This window comes from Struthio camelus, chromosome 7 (assembly GCF_040807025.1).
Source record: "Struthio camelus isolate bStrCam1 chromosome 7, bStrCam1.hap1, whole genome shotgun sequence".
NCBI lineage: Eukaryota > Metazoa > Chordata > Aves > Struthioniformes > Struthionidae > Struthio > Struthio camelus.
The window spans coordinates 18,416,842-18,440,770 of NC_090948.1; the positions used below are offsets into that span (position 1 = coordinate 18,416,842).

The 23,929-nt window shown below is 39.2% G+C and overlaps 2 protein-coding genes across 12 annotated transcripts in view; one reads left to right on the top strand and one right to left on the bottom strand.

Moving 5' to 3' along the window:
- The window catches only part of DNTT (DNA nucleotidylexotransferase), a 151,733-nt gene that overhangs the window by 108,928 nt on the left and 18,876 nt on the right, over positions 1-23,929 (bottom strand). The window lies entirely within an intron of this gene.
- BLNK (B cell linker) overlaps positions 18,875-23,929 on the top strand; it is a 103,042-nt gene continuing 97,987 nt past the window's right edge. For 5 of the 11 annotated variants that reach the window (XM_068949982.1, XM_009677767.2, XM_068949984.1 and 2 more), the window contains exon 1: positions 18,938-18,988. In XM_068949982.1, the coding sequence (XP_068806083.1) occupies positions 18,953-18,988 (36 nt within the window). In that variant the 5' untranslated portion in view covers positions 18,938-18,952. Of the gene's footprint in view, positions 18,989-22,549; positions 22,631-22,948; positions 23,107-23,929 lie in introns of those variants that run through there. The other 6 variants (XM_068949987.1, XM_068949991.1, XM_068949988.1 and 3 more) reach the window with 5 other exon arrangements.

A 23,929-nucleotide genomic window follows, 5' to 3' on the forward strand; every position in this document is an offset into this window, starting at 1 on the left:
CAATGTACTATCATACAGCTATGAAAGGAGCTGTGGATTCAATGGTTAAGTGACAAATCAGAAGATCACACTCTACTGAAGAGCTTTTTTATCAGCAGGCTTCAACTTCTTTCTCCCACTATGGCCTCCTATATTCTTATGGTTTCCTATCCCTACAGTTAAACTAATTATTACCATATACCATGAAGCATGACAGCGGGAAGGAAATAAAACCGGTAAATCTATTTGCGAATGCTGTTCTGCTACAACAGTTCACTCAAAATTTTGCTAAAAATACTTGCCACTTATAATTTAAAGATATTTTGAGTTAGTCACTTTGTACAACATGGTTTTCAGGATGTTATTGTAGACACGTAACTCAATACCATAATTTTCCTTTGCTGCTGGCAAATTATTACAAGGTTTACAATACACAGGAACTCAAAATGTCGTGAATATAAGCACAATATACCGACAAATTTAGCCTCTGTTGTTTAACTGTGTCAAAAGATGTGGAATTACAAAGACGTAAAAATCTTGCCAAGGTAGATAAAGGCCTAAATCCTGAGACTGTATTAATGGTTATGGAAAGTAGGTGCCATTAGACTCAAAACCTATCATATACCCAAGAATAATTATTTTGACAATATTACTACATACATATTTTCTAAACCAGACTGGCTCATTTCCAGCTATTCTAGGCTGCTCTTCTACATGATAGAAGCGCAACAGAAGTGATACTACACTCTCACCCAGTCTTTACTGTCCAATGCAACCAAGTCAAGCAGTAAGATTGAGGGAAAATCTTCTGTAATATTGGTAGTTAGGTCAGGCCACTGAATTATTCACATGAGGCATTAAAGAAAATAACACTCTCTTTTACAGTCTCCTATTACCCATCAGTCTGTGCTGTGCTGAGTCTTTGCACAGAACGCTTGAATGCTTCAAGGTAACCTGCAAAGCCATGGCACGACGCGCTTCCGAGAGAGAGGAAGTCACAGGCATAGCAACAGTCAAAGATGGCAGCTTTGACAGCTGTAAGTGAACACATATTAAAATTGTGTTAAGAACAGGTCTAAGGAGAAAGATTTGAAGAGCAGGGAACTACAGAAAGCATAATTCCTTAGTCAAGGCTGTATGTTTAAGTTGTGTATATAAATGGAATCACTGAACCAGTTAGCCTCAATAAAATTATAATTTACTAAAACAATATTGCTTTGTGTCTACAGAACATTTGGTCAATCGGTCCATTATTCAGCAGTCTAATAAGGTACAAAACGTGTCATATTGCATAACCTTCCAAGGGAGAATCTCTGCATATTTGCACATATTAAAGGCAGAAAATTCTCTGTCACAAGTAATTACATGTCATTTATCTCTTCCCTTTGTGCAGACTTGATGGCTTTCTGGTTCCTTTTTTCACTGCCACGTGGGTTATGTGAGTTAAAACGTCTCCTTGATCCTTTCCACCTCATCGTGCAGGTGTTGAACAGAGGGGAGCAGAGTGAGAGTGATAGGTATCAGCTCAGAGGGTTGCAAGAAAACGTTCAAACCAACTTTGCAGCAGTCTTTACAGTGCTGCTTGCATACTGTATCCTGAAAGACAACTGAACACAAATATTCATTGAGGAATAAGGATTAAAAAGAAGTTAAAGGATCTGCCTTAATCAGGGAGTAAGAGTCTGTTTCTGAGAAGGAATAAAATAGTTGATGCTTAAGGGACAGAACGTTACAGGAAGGAGGATTCTTCACTTTGCTAAAGTGAGTGGAAAAAGATGGTTCTAGATAGGAGAAAGGAGCCAGGAAGCAGGAAGGATCTGACAGTGAGGAGGGCACATGTCAAGGGCAAATGTCTAAAATAGGCCATTAACAAAACACCCTAAATAGCTGTTCTCCAGTAGACATTGTCAAATAAAAGTTGAAGTGTAGCAAAAATATCTTTAGAATATTTGCATTTAATTGCAAATCATGTATGCCTGTATGTACACATATAAATACATATATAATTTCTTACCTATTAGTTCCATATAAACTTCAGAATTATCCAAAGATGTATTAAAGTTACAGTTCAAACAGCGAGATATAGTACTTACTGGGGGAAACACTCTCTAACTTTAGCAGTCACTTACCATATATTCTCTTCAGTAGTCCGTGCACAGCACAACCCCCCACCAGCCTTTGCAGCAAGACACAAAACTCGAGGGCGCTCTCCCTGCCACTGCACAGCGAGCCACCGTGGGCTGGCGCCGCGCCGGAGGCGCAGCTGGGCTGCCACAGAGATGCTACTGCACAAACACCGACACGAGCAAAAGGCCGTGCAGAGTCCTAGGGTGAACACAAGGGGTGGAAAACGAGAATGAGTGTTTGTTTTAACGGACTAATTAGGAAAGAAAAAGTGATTGACAGTACTTCTTCAGGTAGCAAGGCTATTTTACATTGCTTGGCCCAGTTATTAGCAGATTCATTGTGTAAAAATGATTAGGAAAATATAGCATTATTAAACAGGATTAAAATTAAACTTCTAAAGATCAAGCTACTCTAATTACATAACATGCATGTAAGTATAGCAGATACAGTTACAGCCAGGTTACAGCCAGTTTGTTATGGCCTTGTCACCTACAGAGCAACCCACTACTGTTCATTTGACAGTGTTTGTACCACTCTGAAAACCTAGAGCTGAGCCTCACTGTAAAAATGCCTGAACCGAAGGAACTCATCCACCCCGCCTGGCTGTAAACCACTGAGGAAAACTTGAAAAACTTTGCTCTGAGCAATCTAAGGTTAGAAGAATCACCTGAAAAGCACTTAAATTATCATGATGGCAGAGAGCCAGCTGCATTGTGACTTGCTCATTAAAAGAGGCTAAACAGCCTCCTCATTCATCTCTGGAGCAGGCAAGAAAGAATATAGCAATATATTAAAAGAGTAATTGCTCATGTTTTCTTATCTTGTTAATATTTGAGACTATTTCCTCATTATAGCAGTGACTGAAGACCTGTCCTTTTCCTTTCTTTCCTGAGAATCCATCCTATTAGCATTGCAGCTACTGCAACGTTGCCCCTGAATTCAAAGCGCCCAGTTCCCGCATCCTGGACTCAGGCCATCACAGCGTTCCTGCCACCCCAGCTCTCCGCACATCTTTTATTGGTATAGTCTCATTAATACATGAGAACTGGGTTGTGCTAAGTTTAAAACTGACACCATTATTTTGCTGTTTATTTTTCAGTAATGACTGTATCAGTAGTGACTCACAACATATTTCCTCTACATCCCTTACCCAGCCAGCCACAGTGTGCAGATATCCATTTAAATGGATACATAAAAAACTTCCAATCCTTGCTAAAACTGTTTTGGTATCTGTGAATGATAATTAAACTGAATAAACCCAAATGCTTATATACCACTTTTCACACCAATTCATGCTGAACATGCCTGAGTAGCTGTTAATGTTCTCCTCCTTCCACAAATTTCAGAATAGACATATTTGTCTTGCCAAAAGACGTTGGGCAAGCAATTCTGGGCTTACAGGCAGAAGGGGAGAGGTGTCAGGGCTGCTGGGGTCATTGATCCACATTGCCGAATGGGTTGAGGGCTAAGAAATTCTGTGCTTATATTTTTACAAATACAGATTTATTTTTTTTTTTTTAAATAAATGTGTTAGGTGTGAGGAGGTAACAGCTGCTTTTGGGTTAACAGTGTCTGACAGACTGGAGTCACACCTGACTCTGAAGGAGCCACCTGGATTGGTTTTGTGGTCATACGAGCACGCAGCCTATATTCATTTTTCAAGCTATTAACTATGTTTTGGTTATAAGTACAAATCTGTTTTGGGTTAAGGAGAAGACAGACCCAATCACTAACTGAACTGCTGGGCTAACTACACTGCTGATGGGATCACATGGCAGAATAGCATATTTGGATATGAGCCATGAAGGTTTAGACTGGTCTGGTATTACATGTAGCTGTCAAAACAAAAAAATACAAGCTCTCACCAGAACAGACAGCAGTTTCTGTGCAGGTGGATTGCAGCAAGTTTTCAAACACTGAAAATTCTTTTTATCAAAAGTGGATATTTTAACAAACTATATGCTTTAGCTCAATCACAGTTAAAGGACACAAAGCAGGAATTTATTCTCAGAAATCATGCTTTCTGTTATGCAGAAGGTCACACTCTATAATCAGAATAAATTGCTAGCAACCTTAAAAATCTGTGATTTCATAAATCTCCATTTCTATACTTTGGGCAAAAGACGACTCAGTTAAGGGCTGTAATTTCTATACTGAGTAGTTACCAAATTCATTCCTGGCTTAAGGGCAACTTCTGGATTATCTCTGCTTCAGCTGATACAACTGTATCTTGAATCATAGCAAAAATACCTCATATTTCCACAGGAGATTCATTCAAGTTTAGTAGAAGTCTAAACAAGTAAAAAAGTTTAATAAGAGATGGCTGAGACTGCTGCCATTCTGCTCTGCAACTGGTGCAGAAAAAGCATGCTTTGTATCTGCATATTGATGTGCATGTTTGCACATGTTGCGTTTTCACCTATGAACGTGTGGTTAATAATACTAATCTGTACTGGAGGTGGAGGGGATCAAATGCTTGAAGTTGCAGACATTTATGAAGCAGAACTAGCAGCATCATAGGAGACAGTGGTCCTGTAAAGCTGAGGATTCAGGGCAATAAGTTTTTCATGAGGGATTCCAAGACTGCTGGAGCATGTCAATCTGGGACACATTGTGCTTTCTATCCAACAATTTATCACCACACCATCCAAGCAAAAACATCATACTATAATTTCTTGCATGATGGCTGAACATGTTCCAAGCTCTTTTAAGACAGGACGATTCATTAAATCCCAGTCTAATTAATAGTATAACCATTATTTATATCATAGCAATGTTGATATTATTCATATCTGTTTCATTCAAGGGATTTGTTCTAGATATAAGTTGTTCTGGGACTAATCTCACTTTTTAATTGAGACTTATAAGCCTGTTCATTCTGTCCATAAAATGGAAAGAGTCAGGCAAGAGACACTTAAGTCACATTTCAGTGTTAGATTTAGGAATATTTCATCCAGAAAAATATTTGAACAATAAACCAAAATGGATGAAGAATTGTTCAGTGAATCATTCAGATGAATTATTTCAACAAAAAGGGATGAAGTAGAAACATAAGAAAAATTCCATTTTAAGAATAGCTCAGCTAAGTCCCCACATTTTCATAATCGGTATTTTTGGTGGGAAAGGGAGGGAATGGCAACTTCACGAATGGTTCATTTGAGAAAGCAGTGTAAATTAACAGCCTTGACTGAGAACACTGTGTTTCCACAAAAGGTAAATTTGCTGGCAAGAAAAAGTAATCCTTTCAAAAAATCCTTAGTATCTTAGGAATCTAGGTTCTATTTTCAAATGGTTAGTAAGAGAAAAATCAATTTTGTGAAATCTCCACGTTCTGAAAGCTTCCAGGAAAGTAAACTCAGGAATAATTGTGTTTCAATGAGTTCTTCCTTTTTGACTTTGGACTTTTAAGCTTGTGGTATATTGGATAAAATACATAATTCAAAGTAAAGTAATTTTTAAAGGAAATTTGAAAAAATACAGAAGTGTAATTTAAATAAAGTTGAATTTTTTTTGTTCCTTTCATTCTTAAGAAGGGGTATCAGCAAAATTAACACAATTTTGCAGAGCTTATACATTTTAATGAACAGCACCTTTAATGAAAAATAGCTCCATCACAGTTGTTCCTAACAAGATAAAAGTTGTTTGGATTCTTTAGGAGACAAATTTCTCAGGACATTTAGAATCTTTGATTGTCATAGGCACAGATCCAATTAAATATCTTCCAGTGACTTTAGCACTTAGTATGATTTAGCTCCCCGTGAATGGATCATGAAATGCAACAATTGTCTTTGGCTCGTTGGTCGCTATAGAAATGTTTTTAAGGTCTTGGCTATTTTCAGAGATGCTTTGATGGAGATTTAGGTTTTGCTTCCAACACACTGTTGACAGGCTTCTTTAAACTTAAGTTGCTGAAACATGAAGGTGTACATGGAAAGTGTGTTCGGATATCACTTATTCCCAGTTCTCTGACTCAGAAATCACTGCCTAATCAATCCAAATGCAGAGGGAGATTCAGTTAGGTTTATAACCAATAGCTGTATATTGTTTTCAAGGAAAGTCTTAAATTAAGACCTTATTTTAAATTGAACAAATATTAAACTCCTGAACTGGCACCATAAGCAAAAGCAATGCATCTGATTCACCATAAAGTATTTTAAAGACAGAATCTGGCATGTAATAACAATTTCTATTTATAAGAAAATGTAAGCATGTAGGGAATATCATCCCTGGAAGACTAGTCAGAAGGTGAAAAATGAGCATTTTCACACTCTCTCCTTTTCATATGCTGATCTTAATAAAGAGTAGATATCAAAAGCATTCTTCAGAGTTACCATAATCTGTTGCTTACCAAGGTACAGTGAGACTGCTGCAGATTGCAAGAGAGTGAAGCGCTCTTTCACATGCTGTTCCTATTTCTAACTGGTGAATGTTAAAAAGAGTCACAATTCTACCTAACATCAGTAATTTCTCCTTGAGTAAGTTTTCTGAATAGTATTCAAAAAGAACATGAAGATTCTCAAATAAAAGACAAAACACAGAATTCTCTTTAGAAAGCATGTTGTACAGAGATGTTGATACCAAACAAAACATTATACAACCATTGCGTAACTGTTGTCTTCCACATAAAATTTGCCAAGATAAACAGTAAACTAGCATTCAAGCCCTCTTGATACCAAGTGCCAGTTAGAAAAAAAACACAAAACAAAACAAAACAAATGCTCCTATCCTATATCTTGGCTTCAATCTGTAGTGGTTTTCAATCCACAGATCTCCAAACAAGCCAATGAGCTAACAGCTCTCTGGCAGCTGTGAATGTCTCCTGCATGAAGCGCACTGCGGGCTAGATTCCTATCTCAGCCACAGCGGTAACAAGAAAAGCTCTCTTAGTAAACAACATCATTTTAAAAACAAGTACATCACAACTGTCCAGAGCAAAATCACATACCAAAGCCATGTTTAGTGCATGGGGGAGAAAAAGGGAGCAGTAATTCTCTATAGTCCCTAATTATAAAGTTAATGACTTAAGTATCCAATCAAAGGAAGAAGTTATCAAACTCCTTTCCAAGCGACCAAAATCCATCGTTTCATTTTTGAAAACTAATTTTAATAGTTGTGGTTCAGTAAAGTATTTACTTTTCTTCTCATATTTATGGGGTGACTTGATTGTTTTGAGTCTATAGATCTGAAAAAGTCTTCTTTTAGGAAATCAACTTTTATTGTCAACAAGAGTTAAAGAGATTAGCGATGCTCAGGAGTCTTGTGTTAAACTCCTGCTTTCAGTCTCTCTATCTTGAGCCGAAACAGGTTGATGTTGTTAAGCGCTCCCCCTCACGGTCGGCTACAACATGGCATTATCATGCTTTGCATTCCTTTTCATCAAGGGCTAGCATCCCCTATATGCACTGTACATATATTGTCAGAGTTAAACGGGGCCTCTGCCTCTGCAACCCGTGTTAGAAACTGGTTCATTGAGTAAATCTGTGACAGATTATCTGCACCGGCACGTGATGGTTCATTGTCTTGCTTTGAAATTTATTTCTGATCACTGTTATCAAATTTCAGTAACAAATATATAGAACAAATATCTAGAAAAAGATCAGTTAAAGCAGGACTGGCTGACTACTGCCTTGTGCTATTTGGATTTTACTCTGGACTATAACTACAGATAGGCATTGTTAATAGGAGATATGCTGAAGGGGATTATTTGAAACCACATTTGCTAATTCCGGTAAGAAACAAATGTAGCACAGTGAAATGAAATGTCATTAGAACGGTATTCAAGAAATGCTCTTTTAGAAGCAGAAAAGAGCATTCAGTATGTATACATGGTCAGCACCATCTGCACTTTGTTCTATAAAAGAATGAGCTCACTGATGAAAAATTTGTAATTACTACACAATCACTGAATATATGAGCCCATCTTAGTTTACCACTTTCTTTAAATCAAGTGGCCTATTTTAAAATATTCGTTTCATAACAAAGAATGAAATTTCTACTTCATTGTACTAAACCTTTTCAGAAGAAAGGTTTCCTGTTTAGACACTATATGAAACCAGCTGGACTAAATTAAAAACTATTCAACATAAAATGCCTTTCTACATTCAGAAAGTACTCAGCTGTTCCTATTTCATCACAGCACTGACTGAAAAGGCACAGGGTATCTCACCTACTCTAACCAACTGTAACATCTTCAGTCAGTGCTGCTGTATTCCCTGCTCTACTAGGGCACCGTTATGTTTCAGAAGGGAAGAAAGCATAGAAGATCTTTACCTGAAATGCCATTGGAACAATGAAACAGGTAGTTGCCATCAGTCCATGGTAACTCCATCGGAGTTACCTCTGATTCTTTTTCCTCAAAATTTACTAAAAAAAACATACACTAACAGTGACATGATTTTACTACCTCCATGTCATGTCACTAAATGTCTAAATTCAGTCAGTACCTTCAAAGAAGGCCAAGCAGTAACGTCTCCCAGAATATCCTATAACGTTAAGCAAAAAGCACATTAAGGATTAGAGGTCCTCTCCAGAAAAAAAATACCAACTCATTTGATTCCGATTTTTCTGTCTGAACTTGAACTGGATAGTTCTGAAGTCATTTTGATAAAACAGTTTACTAAAGACATCCTTTCTGAGAGTGCTTTATCTTTGCTTACCCAGTTTATAAAAGTGAGTGGGTTTATCCATGATGGATTTGCAGTTTAGATGTTTAAACAAAATAATCAGCTTAATTATCTGCAGTATATGTTACGAGAGTAAATGTAAAAAGTGATTTCGAATATTTATTAAAACATTCAAAGAATGAAAACTGCCCTGTGGATAACATTACATTGGGGAACTCTGCAAAAACCTACTAAAATCCCCTCACCAAAAACTGAGTCTCGATACTGATTATTCCCATTTGTAATTTGACAAGTAGTCTCTAATACTATCTCTTCTGCGAGCATAAGAGAAGCTGAAGACACTCTGTACCTGTGGATTAAAGGATGCACAAGAATCTGGAAGTGCTTTGGAGCGTGCTCTGACATTTAGAGGGTCAACTGCATTCAAGAAGCTCACTTGATTTCGCTTTCCAAGTTTCTCAACGAGGTCATGCTTGCAATACAAGTTCTTTTATTAAGTACAAATTTACAAATAGGTCTTCTTAAAGACAACAACAACCATCTTCAGTTGTAGGGAGCCTTATTTGTCAGCTTGTCTCCTGCTTTATCTTTCTAAACATCCAAGAAATACACTCTTCACCTTTAAACTCTTCTACAGGTACAAAACTATCAAATACCACCGAGAAATTGCACATGCAATGCTACATTTCAACTTTGTTCTTTCTGAGACTGCTTATATTTAAGCACAGTGTCTACTTTTGAAGGATGCACGCCCTTGGAATTCTTCTACACACAGTTGCACAGAAATACTTTTAAGAATTTCTATAACTGGAGTTAATAGTATGAACTAAATGCTAAAGCATATTCTTTTTAGTTACTGTTCGCACTTAAGTTATTCAGGCAGGGTGTTTGTATTAGAGGATTAAATGCCACATATATAAAGGCTCAGTGTTTTCGACGGAGTGAGCAAATAAAGAAAGCAGCTTTTCCCCATCTCCTCTCTTTAGCAGTTTGTCTGTGATAAAGCCTCAATATTGTTAAGATGCTTCTCATCTTTCAAGAGAGTAACAAACCCTGCTCCCTCCCACAGGCAGTTTGCAATATAAGGGCAGACAAATTGACAGAAACTCAGAAAAAGGGAAGCAAAAAGGCAGTCTTTATGAATATGTTGCCTCACATGAAACAGTCTGGTTTTTTTTCCCCTCCCCTGCCAGCTTTCTGTGAGCAGCAGGCAGAAATCAGCCTTTGAAAGCGCGCGCCGGGGCTGGCCGCCCCCTCCAAGATCCACAGCTGCGCGAGAGAGACCCGTTTCAGGGAGGCTGCTGGCAAGCAGCTATCAACCCCCTCACGGTTACTGCAACACAGGTAACAAATCTGAAGGAGATCGATCAGAGAGAAACCCCCTGCAAAAGGCATCTCATCCCTTCTGACCCCGCTGGCCTGCTGCCCTGCTCTCACCAAGGAGGCGACTCGCAGCTTTTACACGTTGCAAGGGAGGAAGCAAGAGGTAAAAGCCGAGCGCAGGACAACTACTGTGAGAACTGGAAGGAAAACGGGAGTTATGTATAGCACCAAGACTTCCCGAGTTTAGTTCATCCAGACCGGGAGCACTATTGATTCCCTTTCCCAAAAGGGTTTTCAGCGCCTAAGTCTTGCAACACCTCATTTTTAAGTATTGCTTGGGTCTGCATTTGATACATCAAGTTTACTAGATTTCTGTGGAAAATGTGAATAAGATCCCCGGTAAGGAAGGAAATTATCTAATGAGCACGTGACTGTGTTGCTTTCTGGTTGTAATCTCCAGAACTATATGGTAGGTTTGTGCGTCTTATGCATTATTGAGTTTTCTTTAAAACTAGAAAAAATATCACTCTACAAGCTGATGTAAGCATTTTCCAAACTGTCAGTGAAAATCCAAAAACCGGGGTGGCCAGGTAAACAGCACTGAAGACACCATCTCAGTATGATGGGGGAGCACCAGACCCCAATGCCTCTAGCACGCATTGATTTAGTGTTAACTATATCTGACAGTCATCTGTGTGCCTGTACAACTAAACTAAGGTCAACCATGCAAGTCAACGGGCAAGAGGAGAGATGCTACTCAAATGTGGCCCTGTGGGGTCTCAATTATTTTGTAGTGGCAATAGAAAGAAAATCTTATCAGTTATAACCTATGGCCCACGCCATTTCATCTTGCTGATGCAGGTACATCAGGGCTGGCGCACGCTCCAGTAGCTTCAGCTCTCACGTCTGCTAGTCACATGTACAGGACATTAAGTGCTTTGGTTATGAAATGGGGCACAGTGGACCAAGAGGTGAGCATCACTAGCAAATTCATTACCTGCGGCATTCCAGCAATAATGGAGAGGGATGAAATTGCAGAGGGAAATAGCAGGTGATGCTCAGGATAGTGGAAAAGACATGGCAAATGAGGCATGGGATGTTATGCAGAACGTATAGGTTGCAGAGGACTAAAGCAATTACTGCTTCATCTGATTTGTAACTTCTGACCTCAGGATAATCATCGCCAAATCTCACTGTTCTGGAGGTCAATGCTGAGGTTTTTTAATCAGCCTGACATTCATTGTGGAAAGTTTTTCTTTATGTTCAAGTTCTTACTTTTTTTTTTTGTGATAAAGGAATGAGGACAGGAAGGTTATGCATAAACAACTCCTGCTGACTTTTCATAAAATACTTGAACTAAAACACTCATATTTCAGTTTATCAGGATTGCAGATGAAATTATCAAAGTCTCATTCACATCACACATCCACTCAACTTTTGAGAACAGGCATGGGCTTCTAAGATAGGGCTGCTTTTAAGATATGTTCAAACACCGGAACAAGTATATCAAAAAGTGATACCAGAGTGTGAAGTTATTCATTTATTTCTTTCTAACTTTATATGGTCTAGATACACTCACCACTTAGAAGCTTCCTGTTTTGGTTGTTTCCACTACTGTTCAGTTTAGTGTCCTGCAAAGCCCAGTAATGCAGTACCATATGCGTGGGAAAACACAAAAAAGGGAAAAATCTGGCTAACATTATACTTGAGATACTTGGTATATACCCGAATAGTAGCTCACTGTTCTTTATACTAGCTGATAAAGCAACAGTGTTAAATATATTGAGATTACCTCATTACCTATACTGGGCAGTGAAGGCGGCCTTTTGCAAAGCAAATCTTGTTGTGAATGAGGTTTGGACAGTGTTTTCCATGTTGCTTCAGTCAAAGCATATTTATCATTCAGCAGAACTTTGCGCAACAGACAACAGGACCACAAAGAGTCATGGTGCAACAGCATTACACCAGGCAGGCAGATGTGTCAGCAATGTCAAACTGACAAATATATCACTTAGCCATCAATCAAATGAGAAATTGTGAAGGTCCGAAATACAATATTTATAACACTGTCACTGGATGGACGAATACTGAACACTGTATGTAGATCCTTAAAAAAGCTTATGGTGAAACCACTTGCAACACACAAGAGTAGCTATCATAGTTTTCTTCATTGGGTTGGAATATAAATGCATATTGAGCCCAGCACTGCCTAGTATATTCCATAGAAACAGCAAAAATCTTGAGACTTACTGTAATGGCACTGTCTGTCATGCAACCCAAGCACAAACAGCAGGCAGTTACGTCCCTCGTTCCCACTAATTCCAGCTGGTATTACAAACCTGCCTTTTGGCACATCCCATGTCATTTACTTTCTACCTAATTATATCTAGGAGCCGCAGTGTTTTTGCACTACACACCACATATTTCCTTGGAAATAAACTAGCGTGATTAGCCTGGCTTCTGCCTGTGTGGTAGAGAGGAGAACAAATTGAAACAACTATATTGTCACCCAATCATACTGCGGCAAGAGACATTGGCACCATGAACAGGCAGTAACTCTAAGAATATTCACATTGAGGCTTTCCTGGAATATCTCCATGGCAACCAAATTGGAAATGTTAAAGCTATAAAGAAGGTTGGCAAAAAAGTTAGTTCATAAGAAAAAAAGGGAAGAGAATGGACATAACCATACCAAATTCTGACTGCTCAGCATATAAAAATAGAAAATTCTCCTCCAAATTTGGTATGGAGACCAATATGTTATCGTACATTTGTTCCTTCTTTGTTAAGATCATTTTACTTGAGACTTAATTTCACTTAGGACCACGCTGATAGAGAAGTTTGCTGATATTACCACTACATGAATGATACACAAAAAAAACTAATAAAAAGCAGCGACTAAAAGGTTATGAAATGATTGAGTTCATGGTGAGTGACTAAGATGAGAAAAAATAAGTCACTGTCATTTTTTCTTGATAGTTCTTCCATTTTAAACTTATTAGCATCAGCAGAAACATAACATCTCTTGAAATAGCTTTGTTCAAATATGCCCAAACATTGCAGTCAGAATTCAGGAAAACTATAGAACTATCTCACCTCTTAAGATATTTCTTATTTATTGAGATGTTATCATTTGCTGTGTTGACTGTCAAATAAAAAAAAATTTTATGGAGAGGGATTATCTATGACAGCAGGTTAAGGACACAAGACTTTAATATCTCTATCTATGATTCCAGAAACCTTGAGAGATGTTCTCTATTTATACACAGCTCATCTCTCTATCACTTCCTTTGTTTTGCCATTTGTACTCTTCTACTTCTCCACCCCTTGCCTTTGTCAATCTCTCCAGTTTCTCTATTTATGAACCTCCTTTCCTTTTCAAATTCCTTCTGTCTTTTTTTAGCAGTCTGAAACTTTCATTTCTCCAATTTTTTCAGGTTCTATCAAGTTCCCATCCCATCTATGCCTGTATCCCTATTCTTTTCCTTTGGCTGAAAGTAGGGAAGAGCACTGCTCATTTTTGGTCCAAATAACATCTAGGTGCTGACCAGTTAACACACACAAGTCACAGTTCCTCTCACCCACAAAAGTGAATAACATGCTTCCCAGAATTTCCTGTGCTCCCAAAAGCCACCACTTTTGCTTCCTTCCTTGACCAAAGGACTCTACACTTCAGATTCATATGAGGAAGGGAAGAACCGGGAGCAGAAAGTTGACCCTAGCTTCCCCCAGACCTTCTGCTATCCTGCAGAAAGGTCCAGGATTTTGCAGTGTCCTCTTCGCCTGTCCAGCTATTTCCCCCCTTAACAGTTCTGCTGCAATTGTTCTGTTTTTTAAATATATATAAACTAAAGCTATGACCATTGTGAATTCTGTAAAAAACACACCTGATACATGTTTTTGAATGAACCCTCCATGCCACTAGCAGGGATATACTCCTACAAAGTATTATTTTTCCACTTCTTTCTGCAGGATCCCGAGCTCAGGAAGGGCAGGAGAGAAATGCCATTCTCTTCTTCCTCTCTGATCACATATGTTAAAAAGGAGGAAATATCTTCAAAACAGAAGCAACTCTGCTTTCCATGAAGTGCCTTAAACTTCTTGCTAACAGGGAATCTAGCAATAAATACTTCCATTATGAATCAGAGTCTGCTGTGACTGAAGCTTTTCTGGTTCAAATCACTAACAATACAGCGTACCCAAGTAATTCGACTTCTCTGTTCAGATCAACGTAACTGGTGTTTGGTAGCTGGATGTACTGAAATATCAAAGGCTGTTGTAAAGGTTACATGGGCTATAAGGAGTAAAGTGAAAGTGTGAGACAACTGGCAAAGCAAGAGGTACATCAGTGCGTGCACTCCCAAGAAAATGAGCATTATCCTTAACACTTTCAATTAAGATTTCAATAGAAACACTCCTTTCGAAGTCATGCAGAGGCAGATTTCTTGGAAACATCAGTTGGAATTTTCTCAAACTGCAATTTACTGGAGTTGGCCAAGTTTATTGCAATGATTGAGAACTCGAGGCCTGGGAAGCAGATGCAGCACAAAAAAACATTCTAGTTCTTATACTAACTTCATGAAGGTCTTCAACACCTACAGGGTCAGCCTTTCACTGAGATCTTCTACTGAAAAATACCATTCAATGATGCATTAGTATGCTTCCTGGGAGCTTAAGTTTTAAATTAATGGTTTTCCATTTAACTCGTATCAAGTGTCATGCAAAAGGTGAGAGACCTACACATACCAGTGCACAAAGAAATCAATAGTGTTTAACTCAGGATTCATTCTACCAGTAAAACCCATCAAAAAAACAAACAAAATTTAAAATAGCATCAGCTGCAGCTTTTCAAGTTTAAACTGCCTCAGAATGTTATTTAAATGATAGGGCAAGACACAATAAAATAGTATCGTTTTTCCTGTTAAAATTGCTTACAACGTTTTAACACATATATGTTGCCAGATGGAAATCTGTTCACACATTTTCCTACAGTTTATTAGAGTATTTGATTCTCAGATGGGTTTCAAGATAGAAAAGGTTCTATAAAGAAATGAAATAAAAATGTAAGTGCAAACTATAAAAGCCAGTACATGATTCCAGAGGAACAGACAAATTCTTCCAAGGTATTCAGATAAATACAATTCAAAAAAGCAGCTTAGTTACACCACAAATAACACAGCGTACACATGAAAGATATCATAACCAAGCACTTCAGTATCAATTGCAGCCTTCAAAAAAAAATCAGAGAATTTCTAACAAATTATGTCACTTTCATAGCAGGTTGGGGTTTTATATTATATTTTTTGTACTAGTTACAAAAAAGAATATCTGAAAAGATAAAGAAAGCTGGATACCAAATTTAGTTTCCAAATACGTACAAGAATAAATACATTTTAACGCATGGCTAGTTTGAGGACACATCTCTAGGACAGTTTATGCATCTGTCTCTAGATACAAAGAGAAGGTGAAACCAACAATCATCACCCTATAAAAAAAGATATTGGAAGGCTGAGCAATAACAAAGTGCAACTGCCCTGATAATGGTTTCTGTGTACCCATACTCTGTGACACAGAAGAAAGCTATCATTTGATGAAAATTTAAATTTAGCTGAAGTGACATGGAGGACAGACCCGTCCCAGGAACGGTTTGAAAAACAAGTGAAATACGAAAGAGGTTGTATCTATACAGCAAACTGGATATAGTGGAAGTGATTTAAAGATGGCAGCTTTCAAATCTATTTTCAACCGCTGTCTTTTTGGCACAGCAATGCTGTTAAGAATGATTAACAAGGGTTTTTTGTTTGCTTGGTCCTTTCCTCCATTTGAAGGTTCTTTGGTGTTGATCTTTTTTGATCACAAGGGGGAAAACTATTTCAGAATTACCTTTTAGGGCTAGAGACATCAATTAAGCAATGCAAAATAGATGCTCTTCATTCTTTACAATGTAAAGTTAAATATTTTTCAGTAACAGTCTAGATGGCAAAAATTCTCCAATAAATTTTATGTTGACTTGTGAGATAACTGCCCAAAGATGGATTACAGATTATGACTCTGCATTATGACTTAAAACAGTGAACAGAAATAATTTATGTAATATGCAGTTAATAAAACTGGAAGGAGTGTTTACTAACTGCTTAACATTACCTAGGTAATCAAAAATACAGCAATATTAAAAAATAACAGGAAAAATCAACATTACAAAACTCATATGCTCCTTTTATAACATAAAAGCTCTCATAAGATGTGGGAAGCTATTGATATATTAAGCCTCCCTATGGTTCTCCCTGACACAGTATTAAATCCTCTCACAGAAACAAGGAGGGAGGAAAATACCAGGACAGAAAATAAGGAGATTTGCAAAGATCAATGAAGTATGTAGACAGGCCAAGTTCCCTTTGGCCTCCGAAAGACTCCCTAATTGAGTCATCTAAATCATAAAAATAATGTGTGCCACAAATGGAACCCAAGACTCTTGAACTCCATTTCTGTGCCTCATATATTCAACTGTTACAGCAGAAAACAAAATGCTGCTATAACCCCTCCCCCCCAAAAAAAAAAAATCAGTAGTACATGTTACAGTATAGGTTGTCACATGTAACCAGTTTAAGCTCCTAATCCCCACTTGTTCTGCAAAACCAGGAAGATTGGCTCTCATATTGTGAGTCACATTCTGAGATAGGTCAGACCGTTACAAAAGTTATGAATTTGGCATACCGTTTAACTGGCATTCGTTTTTCTTACTGTAAGAACATGAGTTAGTTTTAAGCAATACAGCACTGCTGAATAGAAAGAAGTGATTTCACTTATCTTCTTGTTGCATAATTTTTATAATTTTGGTAAGAATTTCCAAAAAATAAATGTTGAAAAGTGAACAGCAGTTCAAAGACAAAGGTGCACACCAGATCCTGCTTAAGCTAAGCTGTCTTAAATACCCAATGATATTTTGCAGGAATTTTTGAAGAAACTCCTTCCTCAGTGCTTACCTGTGAGCGCTGTTGCAAACACCCATTGCACTTTCCTCACTCAAGGTCACCCAAAGTCCATTCAAATCTCTTTGGCTCTTGAAATATTAGTAAGAGGAGAACAGAGGGAATTATAGATCCACTGCTAGGTAGGAAAAGAGAATAAGTAACAGAAGACTGAAGTATTGAATCAGTCTTTACAAAAAGATGATAAATTGTGACCAGATGCTTAATTTCCATAAGGGACAGGAACCAACTTGAAAGGATCAGAGTATTTATTACCTAGGTTAAGGTGGACCAGAACACTGAGAAGAGCAGCAAACAGACTAGGTGAAGACCTAGCTATCGCAGTCCTTGAACTCCAGGTATGAGGAATTCAGCACACACTGGAGGCCAGGCAGGGAGCTGAAGAAGAGCAGACATCCATCCTTCGAGATGAGGGGAGAACGAGGACAAGGAACTACAGAACAGTCAAACCAACTTCAGTTCTCAGATAATACTCTACAGCAAATTATGATCCTCAATATGCTTACAAATTGTTTAATACGACAATAGGAAGGAACTCCAACTGTGTCAAATCACTCATTTCCTTCCCTGACAGGATAACTGCCTAGGGGATTAGGAGCATGAAGGATATATGGTCACTAAGGCTTTTGTTGTGGCCTAATGTAAAATTATCATAAGCAAGCTACAGAAATGTGATAAAGCACCATATACTGTAAGTGCTCAACCAGCTCTCACGGAGAAGATATTTGTGGTTCCATTTCAAACTCAGAGGTTATTTCAAGTAGAGCCCCATAGAGATTTGTTCCGGCCTTAATCGTATTCAGCGTTGTGTTAACGACACAGATGCTGAAATAAACAGTGCACTTCTAAAGTATATATGGATATCACCAAGATAGGTTATCCAGTTGCACAGGATAAAGACTATAATATGGGGACCAGTTTGGCCACTCTAACTTCCAATAAAGGTGTATCCAAACTTGAGTGATGAGAACAAAAAAGACTAAGAAAAGCTCTATAAATCACTGCTTAGGAAGAAAAGCTGAAGAAACTGGGTTTGTTTGCTCAGGAAATTTATATATAAGTTTATATATATTTCAAGATATATATGGATACGTAAAAGAGATATATACTCCAAAGGTGCTGTACAGTGGGTGCTCACCAGATTCAACAGGCATGGGAAACAAAGAAACCAAACTAATTTTCAGAGAAAAAAAAGAGTTGTTACCTAACAGTGAAAATGGAAAAACGTATAACGACAGTGATGCACAGGGACAGGATAAGAGATGTTATAAAAACCTTCAGTGGAAGTTTTAAGATCAGGTTAGACAAACGTTTTGAGGATGTCCTAGTGCAGCACAATCAGAGCGATCTCCAAGGGTCCAGCTCCAGGCTGCAAATATGATCCTTACCAACAGGCATTTTCTCCCACAGTCTAGCACGGAATTTATATTTGTTCCTCCTACTGTGCTCACGTTAGGATATGGTCAGCCTGGTACTATCCCAAAACCTTACAGTTAGAATAAAGGAGTTACCAAACTGACTTCCAAGACAGAGCCAGTTTGCTCTAGTTACATGTGATCCTGCCTCTCTACTGCCTAGGTCTCCTGAGGTCCCTTCCAGGCCCTATGGTTTTTATGCTTCTGTTATTTTGATTTCCTGTTAAATGAGAGAAGACAAAGCTGATTAGCAACATTTTCTCAAGCTTCTAGACAGCTGTGAGTAAGCCTTCATTCTCCAATTTCCTCTGTGAACTTATTCAGACTATGACACTTTATTCTAGTTTTTTACTTTAAGAATGTTTTTTTCCCCACCCACCATGAATGCCAGGCCTGTCAATCACACTAACAACAACAAAAAACATATGGGAGGGTTTAAGAGGCGAGAGCAGACATGAGAAGCTCTTCCTTTAACTTATTTGGAATCAACTCCAACATGCACGCCTGGGAGAAGAAAAACAAGGAGTATATGGTAAGTCATGTTCTTTTTGTTATTTTTGCATAAAAATAGCAATGCCAAAGGATTATATTCTGTATAAAGTCATACCTTAGAGAACTCAGATTTTACTCAAGTATATTTTGCTAATGAGAGCAGTAGTCCAGTGTTATATCCAATAAAATGTTACGTGCAGCTGCCTTTTCTTTTTTTTGCAAAGCAGAGTTAGACTTGAAAGTTTTAAAGCAAGTTTAACACATTTAGTGGCTCTGTTCATGAAAATATATAGCCCTATTTTGTAAGAAATGTTAATGGCATGATCTAGCAACCATTTTCTGTATTCCTCGTTAATGATTTCTATGAAATTGCAAATTGAGGACTCACTTTACGAAACTCCAAGGAGCAGTAGCCTGTAAAAACATGTCTCTTATGTGGCTTGCACATTCCAAACCGTAGGAAATAATTTTGTTCAAACATATATCATAATGGTGTGTTAATCCTGCTTTATGTTTGGGAGTTATGTATGAGAATGCCTTTCTATGTAAAGGTCAAATTATCTGGTGTCTAAAACATGCACATTAACTAAGATTCCCCTGATATTTGGTGCTTCTCAAGGGAGAGCAACACAGGGCTCAGCATCAGATGTCTTTTTTGCTAAGGGCTCCAGAAAAATTAAATTTCTTAATATACACAGATCAGTTTTGTAGAGCTCTGGGGGCTCCACAGCTTGAGTCTTCCCCAAAGTTGTTCCAGGTGTTTAACATTTACCCTACTAGAGGTAGAGCACCAGCTCCAACCCCACTTTTGGGGAGAGTGCAAAAGTAAACAGCAGGGATGAAAGCCGTTAACATTTCTGGTTCAACGCATCAAGCAGTTTAACCTGCCAGTTTCCATGCCAGATCAAGAGGCTCAGGGGCATATTCAGTAGCTACAAGCACAGCCTGCCCAGGGCTGGTGTTGGTTCACACTCAAGTCACCGCAACGCAGCCGAACAGGAGCAGCCAGCGCCTGGCCATTTGCAAAGAAACAGCATCTTCATCCCTACATGGACTCCCCCCACCTGCAGCCCACACGTCCCCACAGCCAACATGGGCTTGAGGGCACATATTTACTCAGACTACCATGATCTTTGGTGCAGGATAACCAGGAGTACAGGGGTACTAAGCAGAATTAATTACCAAAACCAGAGCCCTCAGAGGCAAGAATACTTCAAATACCCCCCCCGGAAGCAGTGAAAAGCAAGAGGAAACACACACTAACAAGCTGTCAGTTTGTTGCACACACTTGAGGAAAGAAAACCACAACGCTGGTGAAGCCAGCATAAATATCAGTATCAGAGACCAGCTGCAGGATCCCAGGTGAGCAGCCCCATGTCCCTGGGTTTAATTATTTTGTCACTGTGATCAATGCTCTAATCAGACCGAAAAGCAAAAGGTAAATAGTTTCTAGCAAAATGAAAGCCCCCGTGGTTCAGCCACCTCGGGAACACAGAGCTGAGCGTGACTTACCAGGGCGACGCGTCTCACTCAGTAGAGGGAGGTGAACCCTAATCCCAGCGCCGGGGACCCCTGCTAGTTGCATCCTGCTTTGACAACTAGCTGCATCATGTCATCCCCTGGAGGGCCCTCTCCCGAAAACCAGGAATGCAAAATTTAAGGAAACATCAACCCAAGCAACAGTAGGAGACTTAGCCAAAAGTTAGCCCCCGGGGGAGAGCAGTGACTGAGCACCCACGCCGGGAGGAGGGAGGCCGCGGCAGCGAGGGGGATGCGCAGGCAGGGCCGGACCCAGCTCCCACGCTATGCATGAACATAACAGTGGAGGGCGGCAGGCAGCAAGGAGCAGCTTCTGGCACCCAGCGGTTTCTAGCAACGCTACCGGCCTAACAGGCCATGGTGGGCAAGGGAGCCGGTGCTTCTGGCAACGCGTGCCCCACTGCAGAGCGCCCGCAGAGCACCGCTCTTAACCTGGCATCGAGGTGTCTGAATCGGAACGGCTTACACCCGCTCAGGAACCAAACACAGCCACTATCACAGAAATAATAGCATTGCAATTTCACTGTACTCGCGTTTCACTCCTGATAGCGTCTGTTACCTGGCTGTTTTCCCCAAGCAGCCAAAGCTATAACTCACAGGCATCTCCCACCCAGCTGCTGCCAGCCGCTGGCAATAATACATACATAAGGGACATGCTACTAATGCAATCGCTGCTGTGCTGAAACGAGGCACACAGATCCCTTTGGGATACATGCACCTCTTTCCTCTGTGCACACTGGAAGAAGGTATTGCTGCCTCCCCTCATCCAGAGCTGTTGCCCCCTTGGAACCACTTATGACCAAATGCTACAAAATATAACATATGATTTCTTATACACACAACCAGGTACTCAGATAATTTTCAGTTCTGAGAAGGCAAAGTTTAAGTTGCAAGGGCATTGTGTTAGTTCTGCATCTGAAATTCCAAGATTTGAGTTTGGCCGAGTTCATTGTTCTGGAAAGTCATGGCATAGTAAAGAGTTAAGAGTGGCAACAGTCTGACCTGTCAGTCACTCTAACAGCAAAAATACATGCAGGAAAATTTGAAGGATGACAGATGAGACATTTTAACTTTGAAAACGTGCCCAAAATCCATTTTGCTTTGGGAAATGAAACAGGAAGAGTTAATTGGAAAGCAGAACATTGATTCGTTGGTCTCCAGCCTTTTATGGAAGCTTTCCTATTTCTCCTGTCGTGATGACTCAGAACTGCTGAGCAAAATAATCTGGTTTTGTTTCAGCAGCTGCGTCTTGACTATTTTGTTGCCCAATGCATAAAGCAATGGCTCTCAAACTTTCCCTCATTGCTCCACTTCAGAATATGTACTGTGACCCCTTCTCCATTTTCAGAAATGCATATGCAGCTCATCTCAAACTGGGAACATGCTCTGTGCTAGAGGTGAATAGGGACCATGAGGAGCAGGGCAGGGGATTCAGCTCAGAGGAGACATCTGGATGGAGACAAGGGTGCAAGGGAACAGAAGTGCCACTCAGCCTTTTCAGCGCTACTTCATCTTGCCTCCATCCAAGCCAAACTGCTGCATTCATTCCTTCTCCTGCTGCTGGGAGTGTTTCCCAGCTTTGTGTCGGCCCAGGGCATTGCACACCTCCCTCCATAGAGGATAACATGCCTGCCCGCATACACAGACCCACATCCAGCCCAGGACATCCCCCAGGTCAAAATGGCTGGAGACTGGAAGAGTGTAGGGATATACTTCATGCTTGCCCCTTTCAATACTCTTTCCTAGGCATCCCATTTCTGGCCGCAGTCAGAAGACAAGATACTGGGCTACATGAACTTCTGGCCTGACCCAGGACATGCATTTTAGGTCAGCCTTAGCTTTTTAAAAAGGTAACAGAGTATCAGAAAGAATTTGTTCTTTAACAGTACTAAGAACCTGAGAGAAAAAAAATTCTTTAGAACATACATTGCCCTTGAGTAAATGACTGAGTTTTAAGCCCAAGAGTATGATGCCCAGACTTGACCGGAAGTCTGACATTAACTAACGTGACTGTAGGAAAGCACGAGCTCTGTAACTAAGCTCTATTTCTTCTGTGTAAACACCATAGCTCAGCATGTCAAAACCAAGGGCCATGTCAAATGTGGTCTGAAAAAGGATCCAAGCAACTGCAAGGGAGTTCGAGGTAAGCAAGCCAAGTTAGCTGCCATTAGCAGGTTTTATAATAGATATGAAAAATAGTCACACCTTAGTTGCACCTGTAAATAAATCAGACGTTGATGACTCAAATATTTTATACATTGGTTTTCAGCAGAACTCTTAGTAAACTTCATTAATGAGTGATATTTGCATATCTTAATATAAAAGAACACTTACAGATTCCTTAGACTCAAAAAGGATCGCTCACACAAGAATATCAGTACTTCTTAAGCTACTTTTAAAAAGGCGTGCACTTTAACTGCACAAACAGGAAAAAAGTTGCAAAAGGACTTCCTCTTAGGATTTCTACAGCAGCTGAGTAAAAACCAGTGAAGCAGCGGTTCAGTGTTATTCATATAGATCAAGCCTTTCTCACTGGATAGCAACATGGCTACAAAACTACCATCTCAAGAGGAATGCGAGAACTGGACAGCATTTCAAGTTGCAGATCTCCTAAGACAGGTACTGAATGTATATGCAACACTCACAACAGTTCTTCTATATTCAGCTAGCAAATCTCTTTCTGAATTTATCTTTGTAAAAACTGCAGATATCTATCTTAAGATAGATTAGACAGCAGTTGCCACCTCCAAGAACTCATTTGTATTAATAATCTGTGAGTTTCTTGGTGTTCTCCCAGCTTTTACAGAAATTTAGTTCTGCTAGCTAAGATCTCCTTCATGGTAAATTGTACAAAAAAGTTTGCTCCCAAGAATATTTCTTAGAATAGAAAAGATAGTTGAGGCCATACTTTCTTTCTGGGAAGAAATAACCATTTCATTGGAAGCAGGCATAATTTTTTTTATTTGAACATTACTTTAAAATTTACAGTTTGTCAACAACAATCTACTTTTCATCTTTTTTTCAACATGCATGTACCTACAGTAGTTTCTAGATGTAGTCTTAAGCTTAAGGTACCTGAAGTTTTGCTTTTTTAAATGATTCCTTTGTCTTCTTGTACCTTTCCTACTTCTACAATGTCTGCAATGCAAAGTCTATGTAGGTAACCTGAAGTGCACAAAACACTCCAGACCTGTCTGCAGTTATCCCTTCACTACTTGAATAATCTCTCCTCCAAGATGTTTTTTTTAAATCAGATTTTTCCATGTAACATACTGAACATTATAAGTCAGGTTTTACTGCAGCTTACCTGTATGAGCTATATATAACCTCCTTTTACGTTTGTTTGTTTTTTCAGTGCAAGTTTCTCACTATGACTTTACATCTAGGATTTTTCTGACCTGTGTGCATTCTACTTCTAACTTTGGTACACAGTCTTTGAGAG